Source organism: Tachyglossus aculeatus, chromosome 21 (genome assembly GCF_015852505.1).
Source record: "Tachyglossus aculeatus isolate mTacAcu1 chromosome 21, mTacAcu1.pri, whole genome shotgun sequence".
Taxonomy (NCBI): Eukaryota; Metazoa; Chordata; class Mammalia; order Monotremata; family Tachyglossidae; genus Tachyglossus; species Tachyglossus aculeatus.
This window is the reverse complement of record NC_052086.1, coordinates 25,334,643-25,360,623: the sequence shown is the minus strand read 5'-3', so window position 1 is coordinate 25,360,623 and position 25,981 is coordinate 25,334,643. Positions and strand designations below refer to the sequence as shown.

At 56.0% G+C, this 25,981-nt stretch overlaps 2 protein-coding genes across 2 annotated transcripts in view; one reads left to right on the top strand and one right to left on the bottom strand.

The window, feature by feature from the left end:
• PITPNM2 (phosphatidylinositol transfer protein membrane associated 2) overlaps positions 1-12,577 on the top strand; it is a 130,645-nt gene extending 118,068 nt beyond the window's left edge. The window contains exons 20-26 of the mRNA XM_038762526.1: positions 510-626; positions 902-1,018; positions 2,095-2,243; positions 2,816-2,965; positions 3,853-4,036; positions 6,176-6,304; positions 8,832-12,577. Of these exons, the coding sequence (XP_038618454.1) occupies positions 510-626; positions 902-1,018; positions 2,095-2,243; positions 2,816-2,965; positions 3,853-4,036; positions 6,176-6,304; positions 8,832-9,173 (1,188 nt within the window). The 3' untranslated portion in view covers positions 9,174-12,577. The remainder of the gene's footprint in view (positions 1-509; positions 627-901; positions 1,019-2,094; positions 2,244-2,815; positions 2,966-3,852; positions 4,037-6,175; positions 6,305-8,831) is intronic.
• Positions 12,578-13,368: 791 nt separating this feature from the next.
• On the bottom strand, positions 13,369-23,939 carry ARL6IP4 (ADP ribosylation factor like GTPase 6 interacting protein 4). The gene is made up of 6 exons (XM_038763115.1): positions 23,848-23,939; positions 20,167-20,343; positions 18,812-19,120; positions 18,375-18,492; positions 13,998-14,067; positions 13,369-13,899 (listed from the first exon to the last, which is right to left on the bottom strand). Exons 2-6 carry the CDS (start codon positions 20,333-20,335, stop codon positions 13,846-13,848), a joined length of 720 nt encoding a protein of 239 aa, XP_038619043.1. The 5' UTR covers positions 20,336-20,343; positions 23,848-23,939; the 3' UTR covers positions 13,369-13,845.
• Positions 23,940-25,981: the final 2,042 nt, after the last annotated feature.

Sequence of the window (25,981 nt, the reverse complement as noted above, 5' to 3'; positions counted from 1 at the left end):
CTCGCCTCCGCCCCAGCCCCGGTGGTTCAGTTCTGCCGCTCCCGTGGATCATTACCCGCGCTGTGCTTCGTTGTTCTACTCCCTATACTCTTCCTTCCTCCCCCGCCACGCACTCCCCTTTCACACTTGCATATATTGATACAAACACTCAACAGCACCCCGACCATGCCTCATGCTGCTCACGGAGAAGCAGCGTGGCTCGGTGGAAAGAGCCCGGGCTTTGGAGTCCGAGGTCAGGGGTTCAAATCCCGGCTCCGCCAGTTGCCAGCTGTGTGACTTTGGGCAAGTCACTTCACTTCTCTGTGCCTCAATGGGGATTAAGACCGTGAGCCCCCCCAGTGGGACAACCTGATCACTTTGTAACCTCCCCAGCCCTTAGAACAGTGCTTTGCACATAGTAAGCGCTTATTATTAAATCTCTCGCTCATGCGCTCACACACACATATACACACACAACCCCGCCCCCACCACCACTTCACTCCACTGCCCTGTCTCTCCCGGCGCCCCAGGTTATGAGGCATGAAAACTCCAGCATCTTGGAGCTGGATGGCAAAGAGGTATCCGTGTTCACCCCGTCGAAGCCGCGAGAGAAGTGGTTGAGGAAGAGGACCCACGTGAAGCTGAGGGTAAAACCACGCGCCTGCCTCCCTGGGGGCACGTCTCGAGCAAGGAGCAGCCGTGGACAAACGGAGCTGGGTGGGGTTCGGCAATTCGGGTAGAGGGAGGGGTGGGGAAAGGTGGAGAAGAGCCAGGAATCAGCTGTGCCGAGGCAGATCCCGGCCTGGAAGCGGTGGCGTCTCTCCGAGCTCCTTGGCTTGGCCAGGGTCGGGAGGCCGGGGGGCCTGACGGAGCTTCAGGCGTCATTCGCGCCCCCCCAACCACCCGCCGCATCCCCCTGCAGAATGTCACGTCGAATCACAGGATCAATGATGCTGTGGCCAACGAGGACGGGCCACAGACCCTGTCGGGCAGATTCATGTACGGGCCCCTGGACATGGTGACCCTCACCGGGGAGAAGGTGAATGCACGGGGAGCAATGGAGTTGGGGCGGGTGGTGGGCAGTGGGAAGTGGGCAGGTGACCTTCCCCAGATGCCTGGGATCCCCACCTTCCAGGCCTCGGGAAGAGGGGGACGAGGGAAGGAACTTGGAGCCCTCCAACCTCGCCATCCTCTGGGGTAAACCCACCTCTGCCAGGAGCGAGAGCCCCCGCTGCGTGATCCCTCCAAACGGCATCCTCCCAGGGGTCCCTGAGCGCGCCCCCAACCCTGAGGGCAGTTGGGCCAGGATTCCACCTGGGAAAAGTGCTCGCCTTCCGTGGGAGCCGGGGGGGGCTCCATTTGCAAGCCTCTTCTTGCACCCGGAGCCCCAGGAGGGCCAGTGACTGTCTCTAATTCTCTACCTGGTATTCTTTCTTGGTGCTTAGTACAGTACTTGGCATACAGTAAGCACTTAGTAAGTAAGCACTTGCTCTCTTCCTCCCTTCAAGGCCCTGCTGAGAGCTCACCTCCTCCAGGAGGCCTTCCCAGACTGAGCCCCTTCCTTCCTCTCCCCCTCGTCCCCCTCTCCATCCCCCCCATCTTACCTCCTTCCCTTCCCCACAGCACCTGTATATATGTATATGTGTTTGTACATATTTTTTACTCTATTTATTTTATTTGTACATATCTATTCTATTTATTTTATTTTGTTAGTATGTTTGGTTTTGTTCTCTGTCTCCCCCTTTTAGACTGTGAGTCCACTGTTGGGTAGGGACTGTCTCTATATGTTGCCAATTTGTACTTCCCAAGCGCTTAGTACAGTGCTCTGCACATAGTAAGCGCTCAATAAATACGATTGATGATGATGATGATGTTGCTGTTACGCCTACTACGTCAATGACCTCAGCCTTGCATTAATCCGACCTCTGGCCCCATGATCCCTGGGATCACCTAGGGAGAAGATGAAGCCACCGTCCAGCAAAGCCTGAGCCAGGGCTGGGCTGGGCCGGGCTGGGCACTCCTGGATTTGGGTCTCGGGTGAAGGCCAGGATGAGATCGGCGGTGCCCGAGCCCCCCAGACACCCCCACAGCCGTCCATTTATTTTCCCCGACCAGGTGGACATTCACATCATGACCCAGCCTCCTTCCGGGGAATGGGTCCACTTCGACACACTCATCACAAACAGCAGCGGCCGCGTCTCCTTCACCATCCCCGAGGGCCAGCGCCTTGGCATCGGTGTCTACCCCGTCAAGATGGTGGTCAGGTGCGGGGGAGGCGGAGGGGAGGGGAACGGCAGGCTGCTGATAGTGAGGGGCAGAGGGTGGAGGAGCGGCACGGCCTAGTGAAAAGAGCGCGGACCTGGGACCTTGGGCGAATCACTTAATTTTTCTGTGCCTCTGTTTCCTCAACTGTAAAATCAATCAATCGTATTTATTGAGTGCTTATTGTGTGCAGAGCACTGTACTTAGCGCTTGGGAAGTACAAGTTGGCAACATATAGGGACAGTCCCTACCCAACAGTGGGCTCACAGTCCAAAAATGGGGATTCAATACCTGTCCTCCTCCTGGTTGGACTGTGAGCCCCATGTGGGACAGGGACTGTGTCCAACCTGATTAACTCGTGTCTGTCCCAGCGCTTAGAACAGTGTTTGACACAAAGTGCTTGGCAAATATAACAGGAATAATAATAATCACAATAAGAAATGGCAGAAGGAAGCTAAGGGGAGCCGGGGACAGGGCGGGTCTGGCCAGGAAGCGACACCGTGGCTGTCCCTGGCCAGGGAGAATCGTGCGGGGCAGGAGCCTGGGGTCCTGAGACGTTTTCCCGTTTCCTCAGGGGAGACCACACGTTTGCCGACAGCTACATCACCGTCCTGCCCCGGGGCACGGAGTTTGTGGTCTTCAGCATCGACGGCTCTTTCGCCGCCAGTGTCTCCATCATGGGGAGCGACCCCAAGGTGCGCGCCGGGGCCGTGGACGTCGTCAGGTGAGCTGGGCGGGCGGGGACGGGGCCCTGGGTAGAGCACGAGGAGCTCCCCCTCGTCCCCCTCTCCATCCCCCCCATCTTACCTCCTTCCCTTCCCCACAGCACCTGTATATATGTATATACACACAAACGTATACATATTGGAATCCAAGTCCTTCTGACTCCCGAGCCTGTGCTCTAGCCCCTAGGTCACGCTGCTTCTCCTTCAGCGGAGAAGTACTTAGGCTTAGCAGTTGGAATCTGTCAGTCTTAGAGGTTAAGCTGTGTTACGGTGGTTAACTTTGAGCTAATTTCACTGGACTGCAACCTGGGTTTTAATTCACTCCTCGAGTGAATTTATTTATTTTATTTTGTTAGTATGTTTGGTTTTGTTCTCTGTCTCCCCCTTTTAGACTGTGAGCCCACTGTTGGGCAGGGACTGTCCCTATAAGTTGCCAATTTGTAGCGCTTAGTACAGTGCTCTGCAAACAGCGCTCAATAAATACGATTGATGATGATGATCTGTTTGTACATATTTATTACTCCATTTATTTTACTTGTACATATCTATTCTGTTTATTTTATTTTGTTAGTATGTTTTGGTTTTGGTTCTCTGTCTCCCCCTTTTAGACTGTGAGCCCGCTGTTGGGTAGGGACTGTCTCTATATGTTGCCAACTTGGACTTCCCAAGCGCTTAGTACAGTGCTCTGCACATAGTAAGCGCTCAGTAAATACGATTGATTGATTGATTGATTGATTGACCTCCACCCCTGTGCTCCCCCGCCCCACCGGAGGGGTCTTCTCTGTCTCTCTCTCTCTCGCTCTCTCCCTCCCTCTGTCTCCCTCTCCCTCTCTCTCCATCTCTCTCCCTCCATCTCTCTCTCTGTCTCTCTCTCCGCCCCCTCCAGACACTGGCAGGACCTCGGCTACCTCATCATCTACGTGACCGGGCGGCCCGACATGCAGAAGCAGAGGGTGGTGGCGTGGCTGGCGCAGCACAACTTCCCCCACGGGATCGTCTCCTTCTGCGACGGCTTAGTGCACGACCCCCTGCGACACAAGGCAAACTTCCTCAAGCTCCTCATCACCGAGGTGGGGCCCCGATCAATCAATCAATCAATCGCATTTATTGAGCGCTTACTGTGTGCAGAGCACTGGAATAAGCGCTTGGGAAGTACAAGTTGGCAACATATAGAGACGGTCCCTACCCAACGGTGGGCTCACAGTCTAAAAGGGGGAGGCAGAGAACAAAACCAAACATACTGACAAAATAAAATAAATAGAATAGATATGTACAAGTAAAATAGAGTATTAAATATGTACAAACATATATACAGCCCCAGCAGGGCTAGCCCCACCCTTGCCCCCCTCTGAGCCCAGGGCTCCCCATTCCCCACGATTTCTGGGGAGGGGGAGCAGGGACTTGGACTTGCCCCCTCAGCCCCAACTGATCAGCGGTCCCAGCGCCTTCCCAATCCTAACCGGCTCCTCGTGGGCTAACCCGCGGTCGGCCCCTGACTCCGTTTCCCCCTCCCCGTGAGCAGTCTCCCACTTTCTCTGAACAAGCGCTTAGAGAAGCACCGTGGCTCAGTGGAAAGAGCCCGGGCTTTGGAGTCAGAGATCATGGGTTCAAATCCCAGCTCCGCCACTTGTCAGCTGGGTGACTTTGGGCAAGTCACTTCACTTCTCTGGGCCTCAGTTACCTCAACTGTAAAGTGGGGATGAAGACTGTGAGCCCCACGTGGGGCAACCTGATCACCTTGTAACCTCCCGAGTGCTTAGAACAGTGCTTTGCACATAGTAAGCGCTTAATAAATTCCATTGTTGGCCCTACTGAGAGCTCACCTCCTCCAGGAGGCCTTCCCAGACTGAGCCCCTTCCTTCCTCTCCCCCTTATCCCCCTCTCCATGCCCCATCTTACCTCCTTCCCTTCCCCACAGCACCTGTATATATGTTTGTACATATTTGTTACTCTATTTATTTATTTACTTTACTTGTACATATCTATTCTATTTATTTTATTTTGTTAGTATGTTTGGTTTTGTTCTCTGTCTCCCCCTTTTAGACTGTGAGCCCACTGTTGGGTAGGGACTGTCTCTATATGTTGCCAACTTGTACTTCCCAAGCGCTTAGTACAGTGCTCTGCACACAGTAAGCGCTCAATAAATACGATTGATGATGATGATGATGATAGTACAGTGCTCTGCACACAGTAAGCGCTCAGTAAACACGACTGAATGAATGAATAAATGCTAAAGGGCTGGGGAAAACTTGGAAGGCCCTTTTCTTCTGTGGTGACCAGATATGACTTCAGACTGGACGTCGTGGTTGTATCATTTTGCCGTATGGTATTGTTAAGCGCTCACTATGTGACAAGCACTGTTCTACGCTCTGGGGTAGATACAAGTGAATTAGGTTGGACACAGTCCCGGCCCCGAACGGGAGAACTGAAGCACAGAGAAATTAAGTGACTTGCCCCAGGTCACACAGCCAGCAATTCTGATCAATCAATCAATCGTATTTATTGAGCGCTTACCGTGTGCAGAGCACTGGACTAAGCGCTTGGGAAGTACAAGGTGGCAACATAATTGATTGCTGTGTGACCTTGGGCAAGTCGCTTCCCTTCCCTGTTCCTCAGATCATCTGTAAAATGGGGATTGAGGCTGTGAACCCCGTGCGGGACAGGGACTGCGTCCAACCTGACTACCTTGTAGCTACCTGAGCGCTTAGTTCAGTGACTGGCACATAGTAAGCGCTAAGCAGATACCCCAGGTCCCCTGAGTCCCAAGCCCGTGCTCTTTCCGCTAGGCCACGCCGCTTCTCCACTTCTGGGAGCGTCGCCGGCTCGCGGGCTCAGGAAGCCAACCGAATTAATCCAGGGGCTTTAGGGGCCGCGGCTCTGGACCTCCGACCGACGGAGCCCTAATTATCTATGAAATGTGTAGCCTGGGGATTGGGGTAGACCTAACAAGCTGTTCTAACAAAAGTGATCTATTTTGAATTAAAACTGTATCCTGCAAGTTTTAGGCCTGAAACGTAGCCACGGAACTGCTTTGTGTTAAAAAGGCGGGCGTGATGTCACTTGGGTTTAAATGAGGAGATGGACTGGTGTCCGGGGACCCCGCAGATTGTTCCAGCCCGGATTCCCGGTGAGGCCGGGCCCGCGCGCGGCTCTGCCGGTCCTGGGCTCTCACCTCCCCATTCCCACCCCCGGGCCCGCTGTCTCCTCAGCTCAACATGAGGGTTCACGCCGCCTACGGATCCACCAAGGACATCTCCGTGTACAGTGCCATCAGCCTGTCCCCCCTGCAGATCTACATCGTCGGGCGGCCCACCAAGAAGCTCCTGCATCAGTGCCAGGTAAGCGGACAGACACCTTCCACCACTGGCCTCCCACTCCCTGCCCACCCCCCTTTTTTTCCCATGCTATTTGTTAAGCGCTTACTATGTGCCAAGCACTCTGTTAAGCACTGGGGTAGATACACACTGATCAGGCTGGACACAGTCCGTGTCATTCATTCATTCATTCAATCGTATTCAATCAATCGTATTTATTGAGCGCTTACTGTGTGCACAGCACTGTACTAAGCGCTTGGGAAGTCCAAGTCGGCAACATCTAGAGACGGTCCCTACCCGACAGTGGGCTCACAGTCTAGAAGGGGGAGACAGAGAACAAAACCAAACATATTAACTAAGTAAAATAAATAGAATAGATATGTACAAGTAAAATAAATAAATAAATGGAGTAATAAATACAAACATATATACATATATATACAGGTGCTGTGGGGAAGGGAAGGAGGTAAGACATTTGAAAGTACTGTAATTAAGTAAATGAATAAAAAATGAACAAACACGAGCGCTTACTGTGTGCAGAGCACGGTACTAAGCGCTTGGGAAGTCCAAGTTGGCAACATCTAGAGACGGTCCCTACCCAACAATGGGCTCACAGTCATTCTCAGTGGAAAGAGCCCGGGCTTTGGAGTCAGAGATCATGGGTTCAAATCCCGGCTCTGCCAGCTGTCAGCTGTGGGACTTTGGGCAAGTCACTTCTCTGTGCCTCAGTTACCTCATCTGTGAAATGGGGATTAAAACTGTGAGCCCCCTGTGGGACAACTTGATCACCTTGTAACCTCCCCCAGCGCTCAGAACAGTGCTTTGCACATAGTAAGCGCTTAACATATGCCATCATCATCATCATTCAATTGTATTTATTGAGCGCTTACTGTGTGCAGAGCACGGTACTAAGCGCTTGGGAAGTACAGGTCAGCAACATAGAGAGACGGTCAACAACAGGCTCACAGTCTAGAAGGGGGAGACGGACAACAAAAAACATGTAGAGAGGCGTTAAAATCGTCGGAACAAACAGAATTATAGCTATGTGCACATCATTAACAAAATAAATAGAACAGGAAATATGCACAAGTAGAATAAATAGAGTAATAAGCCTACAATAAATGTCCCACATGGGGCTCAGAGTCTTAATCAGAGAATTAATCAGAGAAGCAGCGTGGCTCAGTGGAAAGAGCATGGGCTTTGGAGTCCGAGGTCATGGGTTCAAGTCCCGGCTCCACCACTTGTCAGCTGTGTGACTTCAGGCAAGTCACTTCACTTCTCTGGGCCTCAGTTGCCTCATCTGTAAAATGGGGATAAAGACTGTGAGCCCCCTGTGAGACAACCTGATCACCTTGTAACCTCCCCAGCGCTCAGAACAGTGCCTTGCACATAGTAAGCGCTTAATAAATGCCATCATTATTATTATTATTAATCCCCATTTTACAGATGAGGGAACTGAGGCCCAGAGAAGTGAAGTGACTTGCCCAAGGTCACCCAGCAGACAAGTGGCCAAGCCGGGATTAGACCTAGGTCCTACTGAATCCCAGGCCTGTGTTCTATCTACTAGGCCACGCTGCTTCTTTCTCTTGGACCTCTGGGGAGATGGGGTTGAGCTCCAGTGGGCTCCACTTCCTCTTGTCCTACCAAACCAGTGTGCCCTCCTGCCCCACCCTTGGGAAGCAGCGTGGCTCAGTGGGAAGAGCACGGGCTTTGGAGTCAAAAGGTCATGGGTTCAAATCCCGGCTCCGCCACATCTGCTGTGTGACCTTGGGCAAGTCACCTAACTTCTCTGAGCCTCCGTTCCCTCATCTGTAAAATGGGGATTAATCAATCAATCAATCAATCGTATTTATTGAGCGCTTACTATGTGCAGAGCACTGTACTAAGCGCTTGGGAAGTACAAATTGGCAACACATAGAGACAGTCCCTACCCAACAGTGGGCTCACAGTCTAAAAGGGGGAGACAGAGAACAGAACCAAACATACCAACAAAATAAAATAAATAGGATAGAAATGTACAAGTAAAATAAATAAATAGAGTAATAAATATGTACAACCATATATACATATATACAGGTGCTGTGGGGAAGGGAAGGAGGTAAGATGGGGGGATGGAGAGGGGGACGAGGGGGAGAGGAAGGAAGGGGCTCAGTCTGGGAAGGCCAGAAGGATTAAGACTGTGAGCCCCACGTGGGACAACCTGATCACCTTGTATCCCCCCCAGCGCTTAGAACAGTGCTTTGCACATAGTAAGCGCTTAACAAATGCCATCATCATCATTATTATTATTATTATTATTATTATTATTATTGGAGCTCTGGTGGGAGGAGAGTCAGGGAAGCAGGGTGAGGTTCCCCGAGCTGCGCAACAGGGCCCCACGGCCCTGGAGCAGCTGTGACTTTTAGGGATTTCTCGGGGACTGGTGATGGCCTCCCCTGAGGTGGAGGGGGTGGGAGGGCGAGGCTGGAGGCCGGGCAGAGGTGAAGCTGCAAGTCCTCGTCCCCTTGTCTCTCTCTCTCTGTCTCTCTCTCTCTTCCCTCCCCTATCTCAGTTCATCACAGACGGCTACGCCGCTCACCTGGCCCAGCTGAAGTACAACCACCGGGCCCGACCGGCCAAGAACACCACGCGCATGGCCCTGCGCAAGGGCAGCTTCGGCCTGCCGGGCCAGAGCGACTTCCTGCGCAAGCGCAACCACCTGCTGCGCACCATCTCCTCCCAGCCCACGGGCTCGGCCGGGCCGGGCCACAAGCACGAGCGGACGCAGAGCCAGTCCGACAGCGAGCGGGAGCGGGAGAAGGAGCGGGGCCAGCGGAGCATGAGCCTGGCCACGGGCTGCTGGGGCCGCAGCGGGGCCGCCCGCCCGGACACGGGGCCCGCGGGGCCCAAGTGAAGCCGCTCCCGCCGCCCGCCCCACCCTACGGGGGGGCAGCCCCGCTCGTGGCAGGGCTCGGGGGGGGGGGGAGAGGAAGGGAGTCACCATGGTGCTACGACGGCCCGGGGAGCCGGGAGGGCGGACGCCAGCCCGGACGGAGGGAGGAAGCTCGGGGGCAGAGCCCCGGGGGGGCCGCCCGGAGCCTCCCCCGTTAGGAGAGGGCCACCCTGAGCGCTCTGGTCACGGAGAGACGCTCCGGGCCCGAGGAGAGCGGAGCTGTTGCTGAGCCTCCCGCCATCCCCCCCCGGATGCTCCCCGCCAGCCTCTCGGCGAGGAGGAGACAGGTGCGAGGATCCAGTCGGGCCAGGGCGAGGCGCGGGAGTGGGGAGGGGAAGCCCACGGTCCGCTCTGCTTCTTTGGCCCCAGGCGGGGACGGGGGTTCCCGTGGGTGTTGGAGGAAGAGGGTGGTTGGAGCCCCGAGGACCTGGGTCTGGGGATCCCCACCTGGGTCCCCCTCCCCTTCACACGCCCCAGCCGCGCAGCTCTGAGCTTCGAAGAGCCCCGCTCGCCCCACAGTCCGGCCGTGAGGGCCATTCCCACAGACCCCCGCCTCCCCTCCTCTTCGGATTCAGTAGCAGCTACCACGGGAGTTTAGCCCTGCTTCTTTTAACCAGAGTCACTCAACTGTAAAACCTCATTGTTTTTGCACTGATGATTTTTAGAACGGAGACCTGTTACCATCTCACGTGGCTACACATCCCCGTCTGTAGTGCATGGTAATTAAATATCTGCTGACCCAGGGTCCGGTTTTGCGCAGAAGTTTGGGGGCGGTAAAAGGAGGCCGAAGCGGGGCCCGAGCTGAGGTGCGAGCGGAAGCAAAAGGCCATATCGGAATTTGCGCGGCTCCCGGCGGGCCTGCTGCCTCAGCGGGGGCCGGCCCCACGGCTTTCCCGGCCTTCGCCCTGAGCGGGAAGGAGGAGGAAGCCTGAGGCCCCCCTGCACCCCTTTCCCACCCCCCCCCTGCCACCCAATGCCAACTGACCGCCCGGGCAGCGAGGCGAAGGCCGAGCCAGGGTCGGGTCTCCCGGGGCCCCTCTCCTCCTTTCCCGGGAGACGCCTCCAGCCCGGAAACGGTTTTGTACTCCGAACCAGATCGTGGCAGAGCAGGATTCTTCCGCTGCTGCCGCCTTCCACCGCAGTATATCGCATTTATACCACTTTCTACTCAAAGATCTGATTTCTAAGAGGGGGTTTGTTGGGCTTTCGGTTCTCTCTCTTTCGTTCGGTTTTTAAAACTTGGCTGCTTCGTTTTCTTAACTTTCGATATAAAAGGCAGCCCCTCTGCATTGTGAAAAACCCAGCACTGTGAACGTCGCCCTGCCCAGCCCCCCGGACGCAGACGCAGCAGGCCGGGCCTCCCCGCTGCCCGGGAGGACGGGGGCCGGGCACACTGGGGCCCCGTGGGCAGGGCGAGGCGAGGCGGGGCAGGGCAGGCCGACGTCTGGTTCCCGACTTCACCTTACACCTAGCGTTTTGAAACCTTCGACGGAATTTCTACTTTCTCAACGGTTCTCTTGGGGCGGGACGCACGCGTCGATTTTTACAAACGGAAATCTGTTTTGCCGCAGAATCCGACAAATCACCCGCCTCCTTCCCACCCTCCACCCCCGCATCGCATCCCAACAGGGCGGCCCTCCCAGAGTCAGCCCTCTCTCATCTTTAAAAGTGACCATCCCGCGACACTTGCTGGTTTTTATTGACGAAAAGCCGACTTCCCTTTCTGCCACCGCGGGCTCGTGACCTTGAATGGCCGGTCTCTTCTCCTAGAGCCAGTGTGAACTCTCTTCCAGTTATCCTCGTTCGGCTTCGGGAGCCAGCCGAGCCACGGCCCCGGTCCGGCCCTGACCCATTCAGCCTCCAGCCTCACCTCGCCGAAATCACTTGCGAATTTGGATACGGCCTTTGGGACCCTCCCAGCACCCGCGAGGGGCTCCGGCTTTCGGACGTTTTGAAGGACAGGATGGCGGGCAGGGGGGCCGGAATGCATTCTGAGATGTTAACATTTTCTTGCGTGTAGATAGTGTAAAACAAAAGGATGCTGTAAATGCTCAGAAGAGTGGGTATAAAGTGAAAGTTATTTATTTTATGTAGAGAAAATGTCTGAAGGAACTGGAACCTTCAGGGCTTATGAGTATTGAAGATGTAGGGACTTTTTTTTTTTTCTTTTTGTTCCAGGATTATGTATAAAGCAATTCTTTTATGGACCAAGTTTAATGTACCCGTCAGAGCAGAAGTGCAATATCTCGTTCACCTCTCCATCAGTCCCACGTCTAAAAAACCAATAGCTTCGAGCGACAGCGGCAGCGCGCGGGCCTGGAGCATCCCACTGCCTTCGCCTTTGTCACTGGCCCTGTCGGAGAATTCATTTGGGGATTGAATCCCGGGTTCCTGGCTGCAATAATCACCAGACGGGCGGTTGTGGTAGGGCTTTTGCTCTACACTTCTTCCCTTCTAAGGTGGAACACCCCCATCCCTGCCCCCAGCCTCCTCACTCTCCTCCCTTTACTTGCCCAGCGTCTGCTAAGGTGAGGCCGGACCTGAGTGGCCTAAAATTGTGGTATACACCCTTCCCTTATCCCCATCCCACCCCTCAGGGCCTTTGTTCGGCCTGGCGGAAGCGGAGGGCAAGGGGAAGGCTCTCCTCCTTCCTAAAAGGTTTTGTCACTTTGTCACCGTGATCTTGGGAGAACCCATGAGTTCACTAGCTCGTTCACTTCGACCCCTTGAGTTATTTTCTTCCTGGCAACATTCGTTTTCCAAAAGAACAACGAAGACATCGTTTGAAAAATACCAAAAATGTTTACAGCGTTTGGCAAGGAAACGTTTGACGAAAATCCGTTCGAACCAAAGGGTGAGGCAGGAGGGCAGACCGTTGCATCTCCCCTCCCTCCTGGGGCGATCCGTCCTGACAGCAAGCGTGCCCGCTAATCAGGTATCGTCGTCACCTTTGCCGCATTTACCTATTAGCTCTAGAAGCCTTATTTACATGGCCCTCCCACCCCCCATCCTCCTCCTCGTATGAAATCCCTGGATCTCCTCGACTGTCCGTCAATGATATTGATTCTGCTCGATTTACCAAACGGTTTCTTAGGGATAAGATTGAAAACGACACCTCCGCCCTCGGCGCAGATCCCTGGGGCTCAGGAGCCAGGCCCCCCCCAAGCCCCGGTTTGCATCTCGATCCCTCCGTGCGTCCTCGTGTGTCCGCCACCGCCGCCGCTTGCATTTCTGCTTGTGTGTGAGACCATCCCACGCCTTCCTTCCCCTTGCTGTTTGTTAGTGCGTCGTTTACTGCCTGAGTGTGCTCCGTATACAGCAGCATCACTGTACGTTGTTACATGGATTAAAGAAATGGGAAGGCTTCTTTCTTGCCACGTCGCCTTACTGACGCCTGTGGCCGACAGTTCCGTGGGAACGGGGGTGGGCGTAGGGCTACTGGGGGCTTGGGGGACAGGGAATTTGGCCCTTGGGAGCTCTGTGCCCCCCGCCCCCCGGTTCCCCGGCCCCGCAAGGGGGCCGTGGAGACAACTGGAAGGAAAAGAGTCTTGCTCAAAGCCTCGGGGACCCAAGCCAAGGCCAGAGGGATGCAGACTGTGAGCCTGGCCTCTGGGCGGGATGGGGGCTGACAGCCTGGCTGGAAACGGAGCCCCACGCTGATGCTACCTGTGGCCAGAGATGGGGGTGAGCCCCAGGGACGGTGGGTCCTCTTGGCTTTCCTGAGGGGGGTCTCTCCCGGGCCATGGGCAGGCCGTGGCAGGGGCCGGAGTGCCAAGCCAGCAGCTCCAGCTTGCCCGTCCTCCCCTGGGACGAGCCTCTGGGCTTGCCTGAAAGCTTCCCCCGTCCTCTCCTCCCCCAGCCAACAGGGAGAGTGGGCTGGGATTGTGCCACCAGAGACGTGGGGCTTGTCAGGCAGGACCCAGGATGCTCTTGAGCCCGTCAGAGCCCCTTGTTTTCATCATCATCATCATCAACAATGGCATTTACTGAGCACTTACTGTGTGCAGAACACTGTACCAAGCGTTTGGGAGGGTACATGCAGCTGAGTTGGTAGACACGGTCCCTGCCCAGGACCGTCCCTGAGGCCAGAAACAGCAGCGTCAATCAGCGGTGCGATCCCAACCCCCGAGATTCATCTTGAGGCAGAGCACAGACAGAGACAAACCCAGGATGGGGGTGGGTTTTATTTTACAACTGGTACAGATGAAGCAGATGGGGCTTCACCAATCCCGGGGGGGCTCACTCCCCAGCTAGGAGCCAGCGCCAGCGGGTGCCAACAGCCTCACCCTCCCCGACCCCCCGCCACACAGCCGGGTACTGGGAGAGGACCGGGAAGTGGCCCGTCCCATCCCAGCCGGGTCAACCGGAGAGCGTGGCAGCCCGGAGGGGGCCCGGCTCCGCCTCGGCCTGAGGCTGGGTAGGGATAGCCGCTGGATGCCTTGGGATGGGAGGGGACGGCTACCTGCCCTCCCAGGGTGAATGGGCCTGGGCCTGGGAGACGCAGCGAGCGGCGTACTTCGCCCGCCGAGGAGACGGTTCCCCTGACCTCACTGACCTCAGCACTGACCCTCCAGGAGCAGGAACTGGGCCCGAGGGGCAGGACACGGCGAAGGAAGCGCGGGGCGGGCGCTCACTACAGCAGCCCGGCCCGCAGCTGGAAGGCCAGGCCGTCGCCCCGGGTGGCTTGCTGGGGAGAGAGAGCACAGATGGACAGGGTGACGGAGATCCCGAGGGGAAACGGGTTTGGGGAGGAGGGAGGGCAGGGCCGGAGGGAGAGGCTGGTACCTTGTTGATCTCTTTGTGCCTCTCTTTGGTCACAATTTCCTCCAGGATTTCTCCATCTCCCTTGATGAGCCTGAAACAGAAGCAACAGCGCGTCCAGGCAAGCGTCATCTCCCCACTCGGTCCCCGGGCACGGTGCTGGGGAAGCAGGCACAGGCCGGAGAGCAGCGGGCAAGCGGCAGGGCACTGACTGGGCTCCTCCCCGGCTCAGTTGGGATCAGGCCAGAAGGGCAGTTTGGGGCCGGCGGACAGGGAAACCTCAAGGCTAAGTCAGTAGGGTGGCATTCTGCCCTGGAGCTTGGAGTTCAAGCATCAGGCTGGCAGGATGGGATGGGAAGCATCGATCAATGGTACGTACAGCGCACTTAACTGTCTGCAGAGCACTATACTAAACATCTGGGAAAATACAATAATAATAATAATATTTTGGGTGTTTGTTAAGCGCTCACTCTGTGCCAGGTACCGTACTAAGTGCTGGGGTGGAGACGAGCAAATCGGGTTGGACACAGTCCCCGTCCCACATGGGGCTTACGGCCTTAACCCCCGTTTTCCAGATGAGGTAACTGAGGCCCGGACTAGTGAAGTGACTTGCCCAAGATCACATAGCGGACACGAGGCGGAGCTGAGATTAGAACCCAGGTCCCTCTGACCCCCCCAGGCCCATGCTCTGTCCACTGGGCCACATGCAGTACACTGGAGTCGGAAGACCCGATCCCTGCCCACGAGGAGCCTAGGGGCTCTGCTTGGCCGAGGTAGGAGCAGATAAGACCAGACATGGGTGGGCTTTGAGGAGGGGTTTTCTCTTTTTCAGCTTTTCTTTCCTGATCACCCCGACTCCAGCTCCCCTTCCCAGGAGGCACCACCCTGCATACTCGTTTGTTGTCCGTCTCCCTCTGTCTCTCCCCTCTTCCTTCCCTTTAGCCGATGCCTCACCCCCCAAGCCCCTGGGAGTGGGCCACCAGGAAGCCCTGAGATGGGGCTGGGGCTGGACCCCAGCCTCAGGGGCTCCAGGCAGGCCGCTGCTATTTTAGAAGCCCCCTTGTCACGGTCTGTTCTCCGGCGCCGGGAGATCTCTCTCCTAGTGCTTGCCGGGCCGCGGGGGAGAACTGGGTCAACGCTCACAAAGCAGGCTGCCAAGATGGTTCCTCCCCCCGGGGGGGTAGGGCTGGGGTGGTCCTTCTGGCCAAATGGAGCTCACCACGAACCCCAAGGGGCAGGAGATGGCCTGGAGGTCAGGCTGCGGGGACGCTAACCCTGCAGACCCAGAAGGGACAACACTGGGGACCGGCCGAGGAGCCCCGTCCCCAGGGCCGGGCGGCCGCTCCCCAACGGCGGCTCCACTGGCTTGGCCCATCAGCTGAGCGAAGAGCTGAGCTGAGCCCAGACCCCGACTCCGGTACTGGCCGTGGCCGGCTCACACTCTCTGTTCCTTCCAAACCAACCCGCTTCTTCTCTTCCCACCTCTCCCACCGTCCACCTCTTCCTCATACCCTTCCCCCGCTTGAAACTCCATCCCTCCCCCTATCTGCCAGCCCACAGCACCTCCCACCTTCAAAGCCCTTTGGCAATCATGTTTCCTCCAGGGAGCCCTCCTCGATTCATTTCTAATCCTCTCCTGCCTCTTCCTTCTCCTCCTCCTCGGCCGCCACCGCTCTGGGACTGCCTTTGCCTCTGCTTCTGCCGCCGCCGGGGCCGGGAGAGGCGGGAGCATCGGAGCAGATGTGGGGGCGGGCGGAGGGCAGGGGGAAGCGGCGGTGGCCACTGCGGCCCGGGGCGGCCGAGACAAGGAGGAGGCCGCGGCCTCGGCCCGGTCCTCGCCGCCCACCTGCCCTCCTGCCTGCCCTCTGGCCCGCGGCCCCCACGGCCATGCCCAGGCCTCGCCGCCCCAAAGCAGCCGCCAACCCCGCCTTGGCCGGAGGGTCAGTCCCTGGGCTGGGGCCTCCGCACCCGCAACATGGAGGCCATGAAAACCTTCAACAGCGAGGCTCGCATCTCCTCCTGCCTTCAGGACATCTCCATCTGGATGTCTGCCCGCCACCTAAAACTCAACATGTCCAAGACTGAACTCCTTGTCTTCCCTCCCAAACCCTGCCCTCTCCCTGACTTTCCCATCACTGTTGTCGGCACTACCATCCTTCCCGTCTCACAAGCCCGCAAGCTTGGTGTCATCCTCGACTCCGCTCTCTCATTCATCCCTCACATCCAAGCCATCACCAAAACCTGCCGGTCTCAGCTCCGCAACATTGCCAAAATCTGCCCTTTCCTCTCCATCCAAACCGCTACCCTGCTCGTTCAAACTCTCATCCTATCCCGTCTGGACTACTGCATCAGCCTCCTCTCTGATCTCCCATTCTCGTGTCTCTCCCCACTTCAAGCCATACTTCACACCGCTGCCCGGATTGTCTTTGTCCAGAAACGCTCTGGGCATGTTACTCCCCTCCTCAAAAATCTCCAGTGGCTACCAATCAATCTGTGCATCAGGCAGAAACTCCTCACCCTCGGCTTCAAGGCTGTCCATCCATCCCCTCGCCCCCTCCTACCTCACCTCCCTTCTGTCCTTCTCCAGCCCAGCCCACACCCTCCGCTCCTCTGCCGCTAATCTCCTCGCCGTTAGGCCTCGTTCTCGCCTGTCCCACTGTCGACCCCCGGCCCACGTCGTTCCCCTGGCCTGGAATGCCCTCCCTCCCCACATCCGCCACGCTAGCTCTCTTCCTCCCTTCAAGGCCCTCCTCCAGGAGGCCTTCACAGACTGAGCCCCTCCTTCCTCTCCCCCTCATCCCCCTCTCCATCCCCCCGTCTTACCTCCTTCCCTTCCCCACAGCACCTGTATATATGTTTGTAAATATTACTCTATTTATTTATTTATTTTACTTGTACAAATCTATTCTATTTATTTTATTTTGTTAATATGTTTGGTTTTGTTCTCTGTCTCCCCCTTCTAGACTGTGAGCCCACTGTTGGGTAGGGACTGTCTCTATATGTTGCCAACTTATACTTCCCAAGTGCTTAGTACAGTGCTCTGCACACAGTAAGCGCTCAATAAATACGATTGATTGATTGATTGGAACCCTCTCCCACTAGGTATCTGACAGAACTCACTCTTCCCACCTTCAAGGCCTTTCTTAAACCACAACTCTTCCAAGAGACCTTCTCTGACTAAACCCCTCCTTTCCGCATCACCTATGTACTTGGGTCCGTGCCCCTAAAGCATTTTGTTCCTCGTCTGACCCCCGCCTCAGCCCCACAGAACTTCCATCCACACCCGTAGGCTCTGACTGCTTCCCCTACCTGCAGTTTCGATTAATGTCTGCCTCCATCACTAGAAAGTAAGTTCCTTGAGGTCAGTGATCACGTCACTCCACCTCCGCCACTTGTCTGCGATGTGACCTTGGGCAAGTCACTTCACGTCTCTGTGCCGTGGCTACCTCATCTGTAAAATGGGATTGAGACTGTGAGCCCCACATGGGGCAGGGGCTGTGTCCAACTTAATAATAATAGTGGAATTTGTTGAGCGCTTCCTAAGTGCCGAGCACTGTTCTAAGCACTGGGATAGATGCACGGTTACCAGGGTGTCCCGCTAGGGGCTCACAGTCTTAATCCCACTTTACAGATGAGGTAACTGAGGCACAGGGATGTTAAGTGACTTGCCCAAAGTCACACAGCTGGCAAGTGGCGGAGCTGGATTAGACCTCTGACTCCCAAGCCCGGGCTCTTTCCACTAAGCCACCCTGCTTCTCTTGATTAGCTTGTATCCATCCCAGCGCTTAGTACAGTGTCTGGCGCATAGTAAGCGCTTAACGAATGCCATCATCATTATTATTACTATTCTACCAAGCGCTTAGCTCAGTGCTCCGCCCCGAGCAGGTGCTCAGTGAGTGCCACGGATCGATCGACTGGCCAGAACTCCAGTCAAGTAGAAACCAAGAAAGTTGGGGTTTTCTGACCCCTGCCTATCCTCATCATCATCAATCGTATTTATTGAGCGCTCACTATGTGCAGAGCACTGTACTAAGCGCTTAGCACTGTACTGAGCGCTATCCTCCCACCCCTCGAGACTGCCAGAGCCTCTAGGAAGCCCCAGATTGGTCTCCAGTACAGAGGAGCTGGCCAGAGGGGAGAGAAGGCAGCGAGGGCCCGGGGTTCTCCTCAAGGAGGACTAGCCCCCGGCGTCATCCCTCTCTTTCCACAGAACTTAAGCCAGTTCTCCAGGCCACTGGCTTGGGATGAGGGGTCGGTGGAGAAGGGGGAGTTGAGTTGACTGCTTTCTTCCTAGCACAGAGACAGCCCCGAACGCCCCTGAAGGGGTAGAGCTGGGCCATTGGGCCCTCCCGCCTGACCCGGGGGAGGTTCCTTGGCACCCCACCCCGCAAGAGCCCCTACCTGGTGCGGCCGGTCTCAGGATCCACCACTTTGCGGACGACACTCTGCCGGGCATCCCACTCCTCTTTGGTCATTGGCTTCATGGCCTGGATGCGGGACTTCTGCTCGTCGGTCAGGACTGTGAGGCGGGGAGACGGCGGATGTGCTGAGGGACTGCCGGGGCGGTCCACTGGCAGGTCTGCTCCTCTTGGGGACTGGCCCCCGTGGCTGCAAAGCCTCCCCTCCCCGTGTCCTCCCCATCCCCCAGTCAGCGCTGCATGGCCTACGGCTGAATTGGGGGGGCCCTGGGGAGGATGAGAGGTAGGGCTTGGCCTCCCCGGGAGCTGCTGGGTGGTCCATGGCTAACTCCAGGCTCTGCCTTTATTTCTCCCAGCCTTCCCTGACACCAACCTGGGGTCTCTACCTCCTAAACCCCCTTGCTCCCAGGGCCCTGGTACCTGGACCGCTTTCCTCCGGGAGCTCTTTCTGCCACTGATCCAGCGAAGGCCCCGGCATGCCCTGCGGGCTCCGGGTGCCCGCGTCCCCCTTCTCCCTGCATTTCTTCTTCACCTTCTTCTTCGCTTTCTTCTTCTTCTTCTTCTTCCTCCGCTTCTTGTCTTTGCGCTTGGACCGCTTCTTCCGGCCGCCGCAGGAGGATCGCGAGGAAGAGGAGGAGGAGGAGGAAGAGGAGGAGGAGGAAGAGGATGAAGTGGAGGAGGAGGAGGAACTGGGTCGCCTCCTCTTCCGGCCCCGGTCCTTGCTCCTCTCTGCAACAAAGGACGAGGTGGCACTGTGGGGCGGGAGTGGAGCCTGTTCTGACCATTTCCAGGGGGGAGGGCAGAGATTGGGTAGACTGAGGCCCGAAGCTGGAATGGCCTAGGGGCACAGGCAATAAATACCTGTCGCCTCTGACCTTCGGGGTCAGAGCGCCAGGACACGCAGCAGCAGGAGCAGCAGCCCACGTGTCTCTCCCTGCCCAGAAGGCCAGGTGCCCGCTCTACAACCAGAACCAACACACTGAGGCAAGGGCCGCGGGATGGGTGAGTGTCTCGTGGGTGGGACCCGGGTACCCCGCTGCTGATGGGAATCATGAGTGGATTCCTCCCATGTAGGGAGAGCACATTGTGAGAGCTAGCCGCCCACCACATGCGTGGGTAATGTAATGAATTCCATGTGGGAAAATAAGTGGATTCTTCCTGAGTGAGAAGTGCACATGGGCGAGAGCTAGCCGCCTCACCCACACGCGATTAACGTATGATTGTGTTCCTCCCGTGCAGGGAAGCTCTAATATTGCTAATTGATTATATTCCTCCCGAAAGGGAAGTTCAATCCATTGCGCCTAAACAATTACATAAATTCAATTCACCTAGCGGAATACATTTTATATAAAACTCAGGCTTTCCGTCCCCGGCCTCTCTCTCTCTCTTTCTCTCTCTCGCCGATCACTGAACGAACCCGTCCCCGGACGACGGGTGACAGGCGTCCCTCAGGTCGAGCCAGAGGCCACCAAAAAACGCAGCCCACCTCACGGAGACCCGATCTCCGGTCCGATTTCCCCGAGGGCAGCGTCCGGGTGAACGACCCGGCCGGGTTGTGCCGTCCGCTCTCATGCGGTTTTCAGATTCAAACGTTCATCTTGCTTTCTCTGACTGTCTGTCCCTCCACAGTCCCCCACCTCAGGTGGGCTCGGCAGGGAGTGGAGAGACCAGCCAGGAGGGAGTCCAGGACCCCAGCCGGGCCCGGCTCGGACCGCCCGCCGGGAATCTTGGCTTCAGTTCCCTTCCCAGACGGCCGCGCCGTGCCAGGCTCTCACCTGGCTTGTGCGTCGCGGCCCTGGACCTGCGGCTCCGGGATCCCGAGGCCGAGCGGCTCCGCCGTCTCTCCTTACTGCTCCTCTTCCTCCTCATCTCCTTGCTTCTCTCCGGCCTTCCATGAGAACCGCTCCGACTCCTGGAGCGCCTGCGGGAGCTGCCGGGCGCCATGGCGATGGCTGGGAATGGTTGGGGGGAGAGTGTGGGTGTGTGTTTCTGTGTGCACGGCCGGGCCAGGGGCCTGGGTGACAATGCTGCCAGGAGGTCCACACCGCTCCAGGGCTGCCGAACCTCCGCCGGTGCCCGCTGCGGGAGTCGGGGCAGGCCGGCATGGGCAGTGCCCTCATTCTGCCTCACCCTTCCCCAGCCAGCAACAGTCCAGGGAGGGACCGCCTCCGCACAGAGAACAACTCCAAGCCCCTGCACCTCAAGCAGGCGGACAGCGAGAAATCCCCTCCTGCCTAGGCCATCCTTCATCTGCGAGGGCAGTTTCGGTGGAGCGTAGGGGACGGAAGCCAGATTAGAAGGGGTCGAGGAGAGAGTTGGCGTTGAGGAATTCGAGGCAGCGGGTTCAGACGACTCGTTCGAGGAGTTTGGTAAGGAAAGGTAGGAGGGATATGGGGCGATAACTAGAAGGGGAGGTGGGGTCAAGAGAGGGGGTTTTTTTGGATGAGGGAGACGTGGGCATGTCTGAAGGCAGAGGGGAAGGAGCCAGTGGAGAGTGAGCGGTTGAAGATGGATGTTAAGGAGGGGAGGAGGGAAGGGGCGAGAGATTTCATAAGATTTCACTTGTCAGCTGTGTGACTTTGGCAAGTCACTCAATTTCTCTGGGCCTCAGTTCCCTCATCTGTAAAATGGGGATGAGGCCTGTAAGCCCTACATGGGACATCCTGATTACCCTGGATCTACCCCAGCACTAAGGAGAGTGGTTTGCACACAGTAAGCGCTTAACAAATGCCATTATCATTATTATTATTATTATTATTATTATTAAAGGAAGACCGACAACGCCCAACACCGGCGGATCGTGTTGGTGCTGTTGTACTAAGGCTTGGTTCGGTTTTCTACCCGTGGGAAGCGCTCAGTAAATACTACTGACTGATTGATTAATTCCCGGCCACGGTGGGTGGGCCCTCAGAGAAACACCACCCAAAGCCGGGGGAAGCAGCATGGCATGGTGGGTACAGCACAGGCCTGGGTGTCAGAAGGTCATGGGTTCTAATCCCGACTCCGCCACTTGTCTGCTGTGTGGCCTTGGGCAAGTCACCACTTCTCTGGGCCACAGTTCCCTCACCTGTAAAATGGGGATTAAAACTGTGAGCTCCAGGTGGGTCAACCTGATTACCTAGTACCCCCGGGCCCACAGCGCTTAGAACAGTGCTCGGCACATAGTAAGCGCTTAACAAATGCCATCATCATGATTATTATTGTCTGCTGTGTGACCTTCGGCGAGTCACTTCACTTCTCTGGGCCTCAGTTCCCTCAGCTGTAAAATGGGGGTGGAGGCCGTGAGCCCCATGTGGGACAGGGACTGGGACAAATCCGATTTGCTTGTCTCCACCCCAGCGCTTAGTACAGTGACTGGCACTCAGTAAGCGCTTAACAAAGCGCTTAAGAGAAGCAGAGTGGCTCAATGGAAAGAGCACGGGCTTGGGAGTCAGAGGTCATGGGTTCAAATCCCAGCTCCGCCAATTCATTCAATCGTATTTATTGAGAGCTTACTGTGCTCAAAGCACTGTACTAAGCGCTTGGGAAGTCCAAATCGGCAACCTATAGAGACGGTCCCTACCCAACAACGGGCTCACAGTCTAGAAGCCAATTGTCAGCTGTGTGACTTTGGGCAAGTCACTTCACTCCTCTGGGCCTCAGTGACCTCATCTGGAAAATGGGGATGAAGACTGGGAGCCCCCCATGGGACAACCTGATCACCTTGTAACCTCCCCAGCGCTTAGAACTGTGCTCTGCACATAGTAAGCGCTTAACTATGGTCTATGGTCATGGGTTCGAATCCCAGCTCCACCACATGTCTGCTGTGTGACCTTGGGGGAAGCAGCATGGTTCAACGGAAAGAGCCCGGGCTTGGGAGTCAGAGGTCATGGGTTCAAATCCTGGCTCCGCCAACTGTCAGCTGGGTGACCTTGGGCAAGTCACTTCACTTCTCTGGGCCTCAGTTCCTTCATCTGGAAAATGGGGATGAAGACTGTGAGCCCCCCGTGGGACAACCCGATCACCTTGTATCCTCTCCAGCGCTTTGAACAGTGCTTGGCACATAGTAAGCACTTAACAAATGCCATTATTATTATTATCATTAAGTCACTTAACTTCTCAGCGCTTAGAACAGTGCTTGGCACATAGTAAGCACTTAACAAATGCCATCATTATTATTATTAAGTCCCTTAACTTCTCAGCGCTTAGAACAGTGCCAGCGCTTAGAACAGTGCTTTGCACACAGTAAGCACTTAAATGCCATCATTATTATTATTATTCTCTGAGCCTCCGTTCCCTCTTCTGTCAAATGAGGATTAAGACTGTAAGCCCCACGTGGGACAACCTGATCACCTTGTATCCCCCAGTGCTTAGAACAGTGCTTTGCACATACTAAGCGCTTAACAAATGGCATCAACATTATTATTATTTACTACCACAGTGATTATTATTATTATTATTGTTAATAACCCATCCGGTCTGGGGGCCCCTGGCGGCCCCCTCAGCGGCCCCCCTCAGGGCGCACAGCCCCGCACATGCGCTCTGGGCGCTCAACCGCGGCACCTCCCCTGCCTTTTCCCAGCGCCGCACATGCGCCCTTGGCGCCCAACCGCGGCACCCCCCCCCCCCCCACTCCCCAGCTCCGCACATGCGCTCTGGGCGCTCAATCGCGGCACCGCCCCCCCTCCCAACCCCGCACAAGCGCCCTGGGCGCCCAACCGCGGCGCTCCTCCCACCCCACCCCCACCCAGCCCCGCACATGCGCTCTGGGCGCCCCCCCCCGCCCCCCAACCAGCTCCGCACATGCGCCCTGGGCGCTCAACCGCGGCACCGCCCCCCCACCCCCACCCCACCCCGCACATGCGCCCTGGGCGCCCAACCGCGGCGCTCCTCCCCGCCCCCCCCCAGCCCTGCACATGCGCCGTGGGCGTCCAACCACAGCGCTCCTCCCCCCCGCCCCCCCCCACCCCAGCCCCGCACATGCGCTCTGGGCGCCCAACACCGGCGCCCCTCCACCCCCTCCCCAGCTCCGCACATGCGCCCTGGGCGCCCAACCGCGGCGCTCCTCCTCCCCCACCCCCGCCCCCGCCCCCTCTCAGCCCCGCACATGCGCCCTGGGCGCCCAATCGCGGCGCTCCTTCCCCGCCCCACCCCCTCCCAGCCCTGCACATGCGCCCTGTGCACCCAACCGCGGCGCTCCTCCCCCCGCCCCCCCCCAGCCCCGCACATGCGCTCTGGGCGCCCAACAGCGGGGGCCCCCCCCACCTCCCCAGCTCCGCACATGCGCTCTGGGCGCGCAGCATCCTCCCAGCCCCGCACATGCGCTCTGGGCGCCCCTCCGCGGCGGCCCCCCGGCCCGGCCGACCCCGCCGAGCCGAGTGTTACAACCAAAATCTTCCCCCGCCGCTTCCTGCCGAAGCCCGGCCTCGTCTCCCCTCCGCCCTCCCATCCCCTGGGGGGTGGGGTGGGTGTCTCACCCCGGGCGGCTTCCCGCTCGTCTCCTCCGGCTAACGGTCCATCCAGAAAAGCCACCGGGGTCCCCGGAAACCGGCTGCAGGCGGCTGGAGGGGCGGGGAGGGGGCGAGTTCTCCTCCGACTTCCGGTCTCTCCGGGGTGCTCACCGAATAAACGTCCGGCGCGGGAACACGTTGCTATCGACATTGATTCCTCCCGCTTAAAAGTTCCCGGTGAGGGACAATTCCAAACCTGTCCGAGTTGGGGAGGATTTATCCCCTGGCTCCCTGCCGGGAATAATAATAGCGACAATAATAATAATAATAAAGGTGTTTGCTAAGCTCTTACTATGTGCCAAGCATTGTTCATTCATTCAATCATATTTGAATGAATATATATTCACCCGTGTATATGTTTGTACATATTTATTACTCTATTTTACTTGTACATATCTATTCTATTTTATTTTGTTAATATATTTGGTTTTGTTCTCTGTCTCCCCCTTTTAGACTGTGAGCCCACTATTGGGTAGGGACCGTCTCTAGATGTTGCCAACTTGGACTTCCCAAGCGCTTAGTCCAGTGCTCTGCGCACACAGTAAGCGCTCAATAAATACGATTTATTTATTTATTTATTTATTGAGCGCTTACCGTGTGCAAATCAATCAATCAATCGTATTTATTGAGCGCTTACTGTGTGCAGAGCACTGTACTAATCAATCAATTTATTGAGTGCTTACTGTGTGCAGAGCACTGGACTAATCAATCGATCAATCAATCGTATTTACTGAGCGCTTACTGTGTGCAGAGCACTGGACTAAGCGCTTGGGAAGTCCAAGTTGGCAACATCTAGAGACGGTCCCTACCCAACAGTGGGCTCACAGTCTAGATGGGGGAGACAGAGAACAAAACCAAACATTTTAACAAAATAAAATAAATAGAATAGATATGTACAAGTAAAATAAATAGAGTAATAAATATGTACAAACATATATACATATATACAGGTGCCGTGGGGAAGGGAAGGAGGTAAGGCGGGGGGGTGGAGAGGGGGCGGAGGGGAAAGCACTGTACTAGGTGCTTGGGAAGTACAAGTTGGCAACATATAGAGACAGTCCCTACCTAACAGTGGGCTCACAGTCTAGAAGGGGGAGACAAACAAATCAAAATATATGGACAGGTGTCAGGTCATCAGAATAAACATAAAGCTAGATGCACATCATTAACAAAATAAATAGAATAGTAAATATGTACAAGTAAAATAGACTAATAAATCTGTACAAACATATACAGGTCCTGTGGGGAGGGGAAGGAGGTAGGTGCTAGGGTAGCTACAAGGTAATCATGTTGTCCCACATAGGGCTCAGTCTTAATCCTCAATTTATTCATTTATTCATTCATTCAATCGAATTTATTGAGCACTTACTGTGTGCAGAGCACTGTACTAAGCGCTTGGGAAGCAACAGATGACTGAACTGAGGCCCAGAGAAGTTAAGTAACTTGCCCAAGGTCACACAGCAGACAAGGGGCGGAGTCAGGATGATAATCAATCAATCAATCGTATTTATTGAGTGCTTACTGTGTGCAGAGCACTGTACTAAGCGCTTGGGAAGTCCAAGTTGGCAACATATAGAGACAGTCCCTACCCAACAGTGGGCTCACAGTCTAGAATAAGGACTCATGGCCTCTGTCTCCCAAGCCCGGGCTCTTTCCACTAAACCACGCTGCAGGGCTTTACTGGGAACTAGCAATTGAAAACCAATAACTCTGGGATGGAACCGGCCAGCTTCCCGCAGTGGACTTCCCAAGCGCTTAGTACAGTGCTCTGCACACAATAAGCATTCAATAAATATGAATGAATGAATGAATCCTTTCTCCTCCCTTTCAGTCTGCTTGTTCCACATCTTCTTGAACCAAGCAATGACCTTCGTGGCTGACCTCAATGGAACAGGAACTTAGCAATCAAATAATAATAACAGCAGATTGAATGTTTTACGACTTTTATTTTTCCAAAGGATCACAGTTCCTTTCTGAGGCAAGGAGTGGCAAATATTATCCGCATTTAACGGGTGAAGCAACTAGGGTAAGTGTCGTATGAGTAAGGCCTCGAGAACTCTTACCTGTTGCTGTTGTCACTAAAACTACTGTTTTCTTCCCC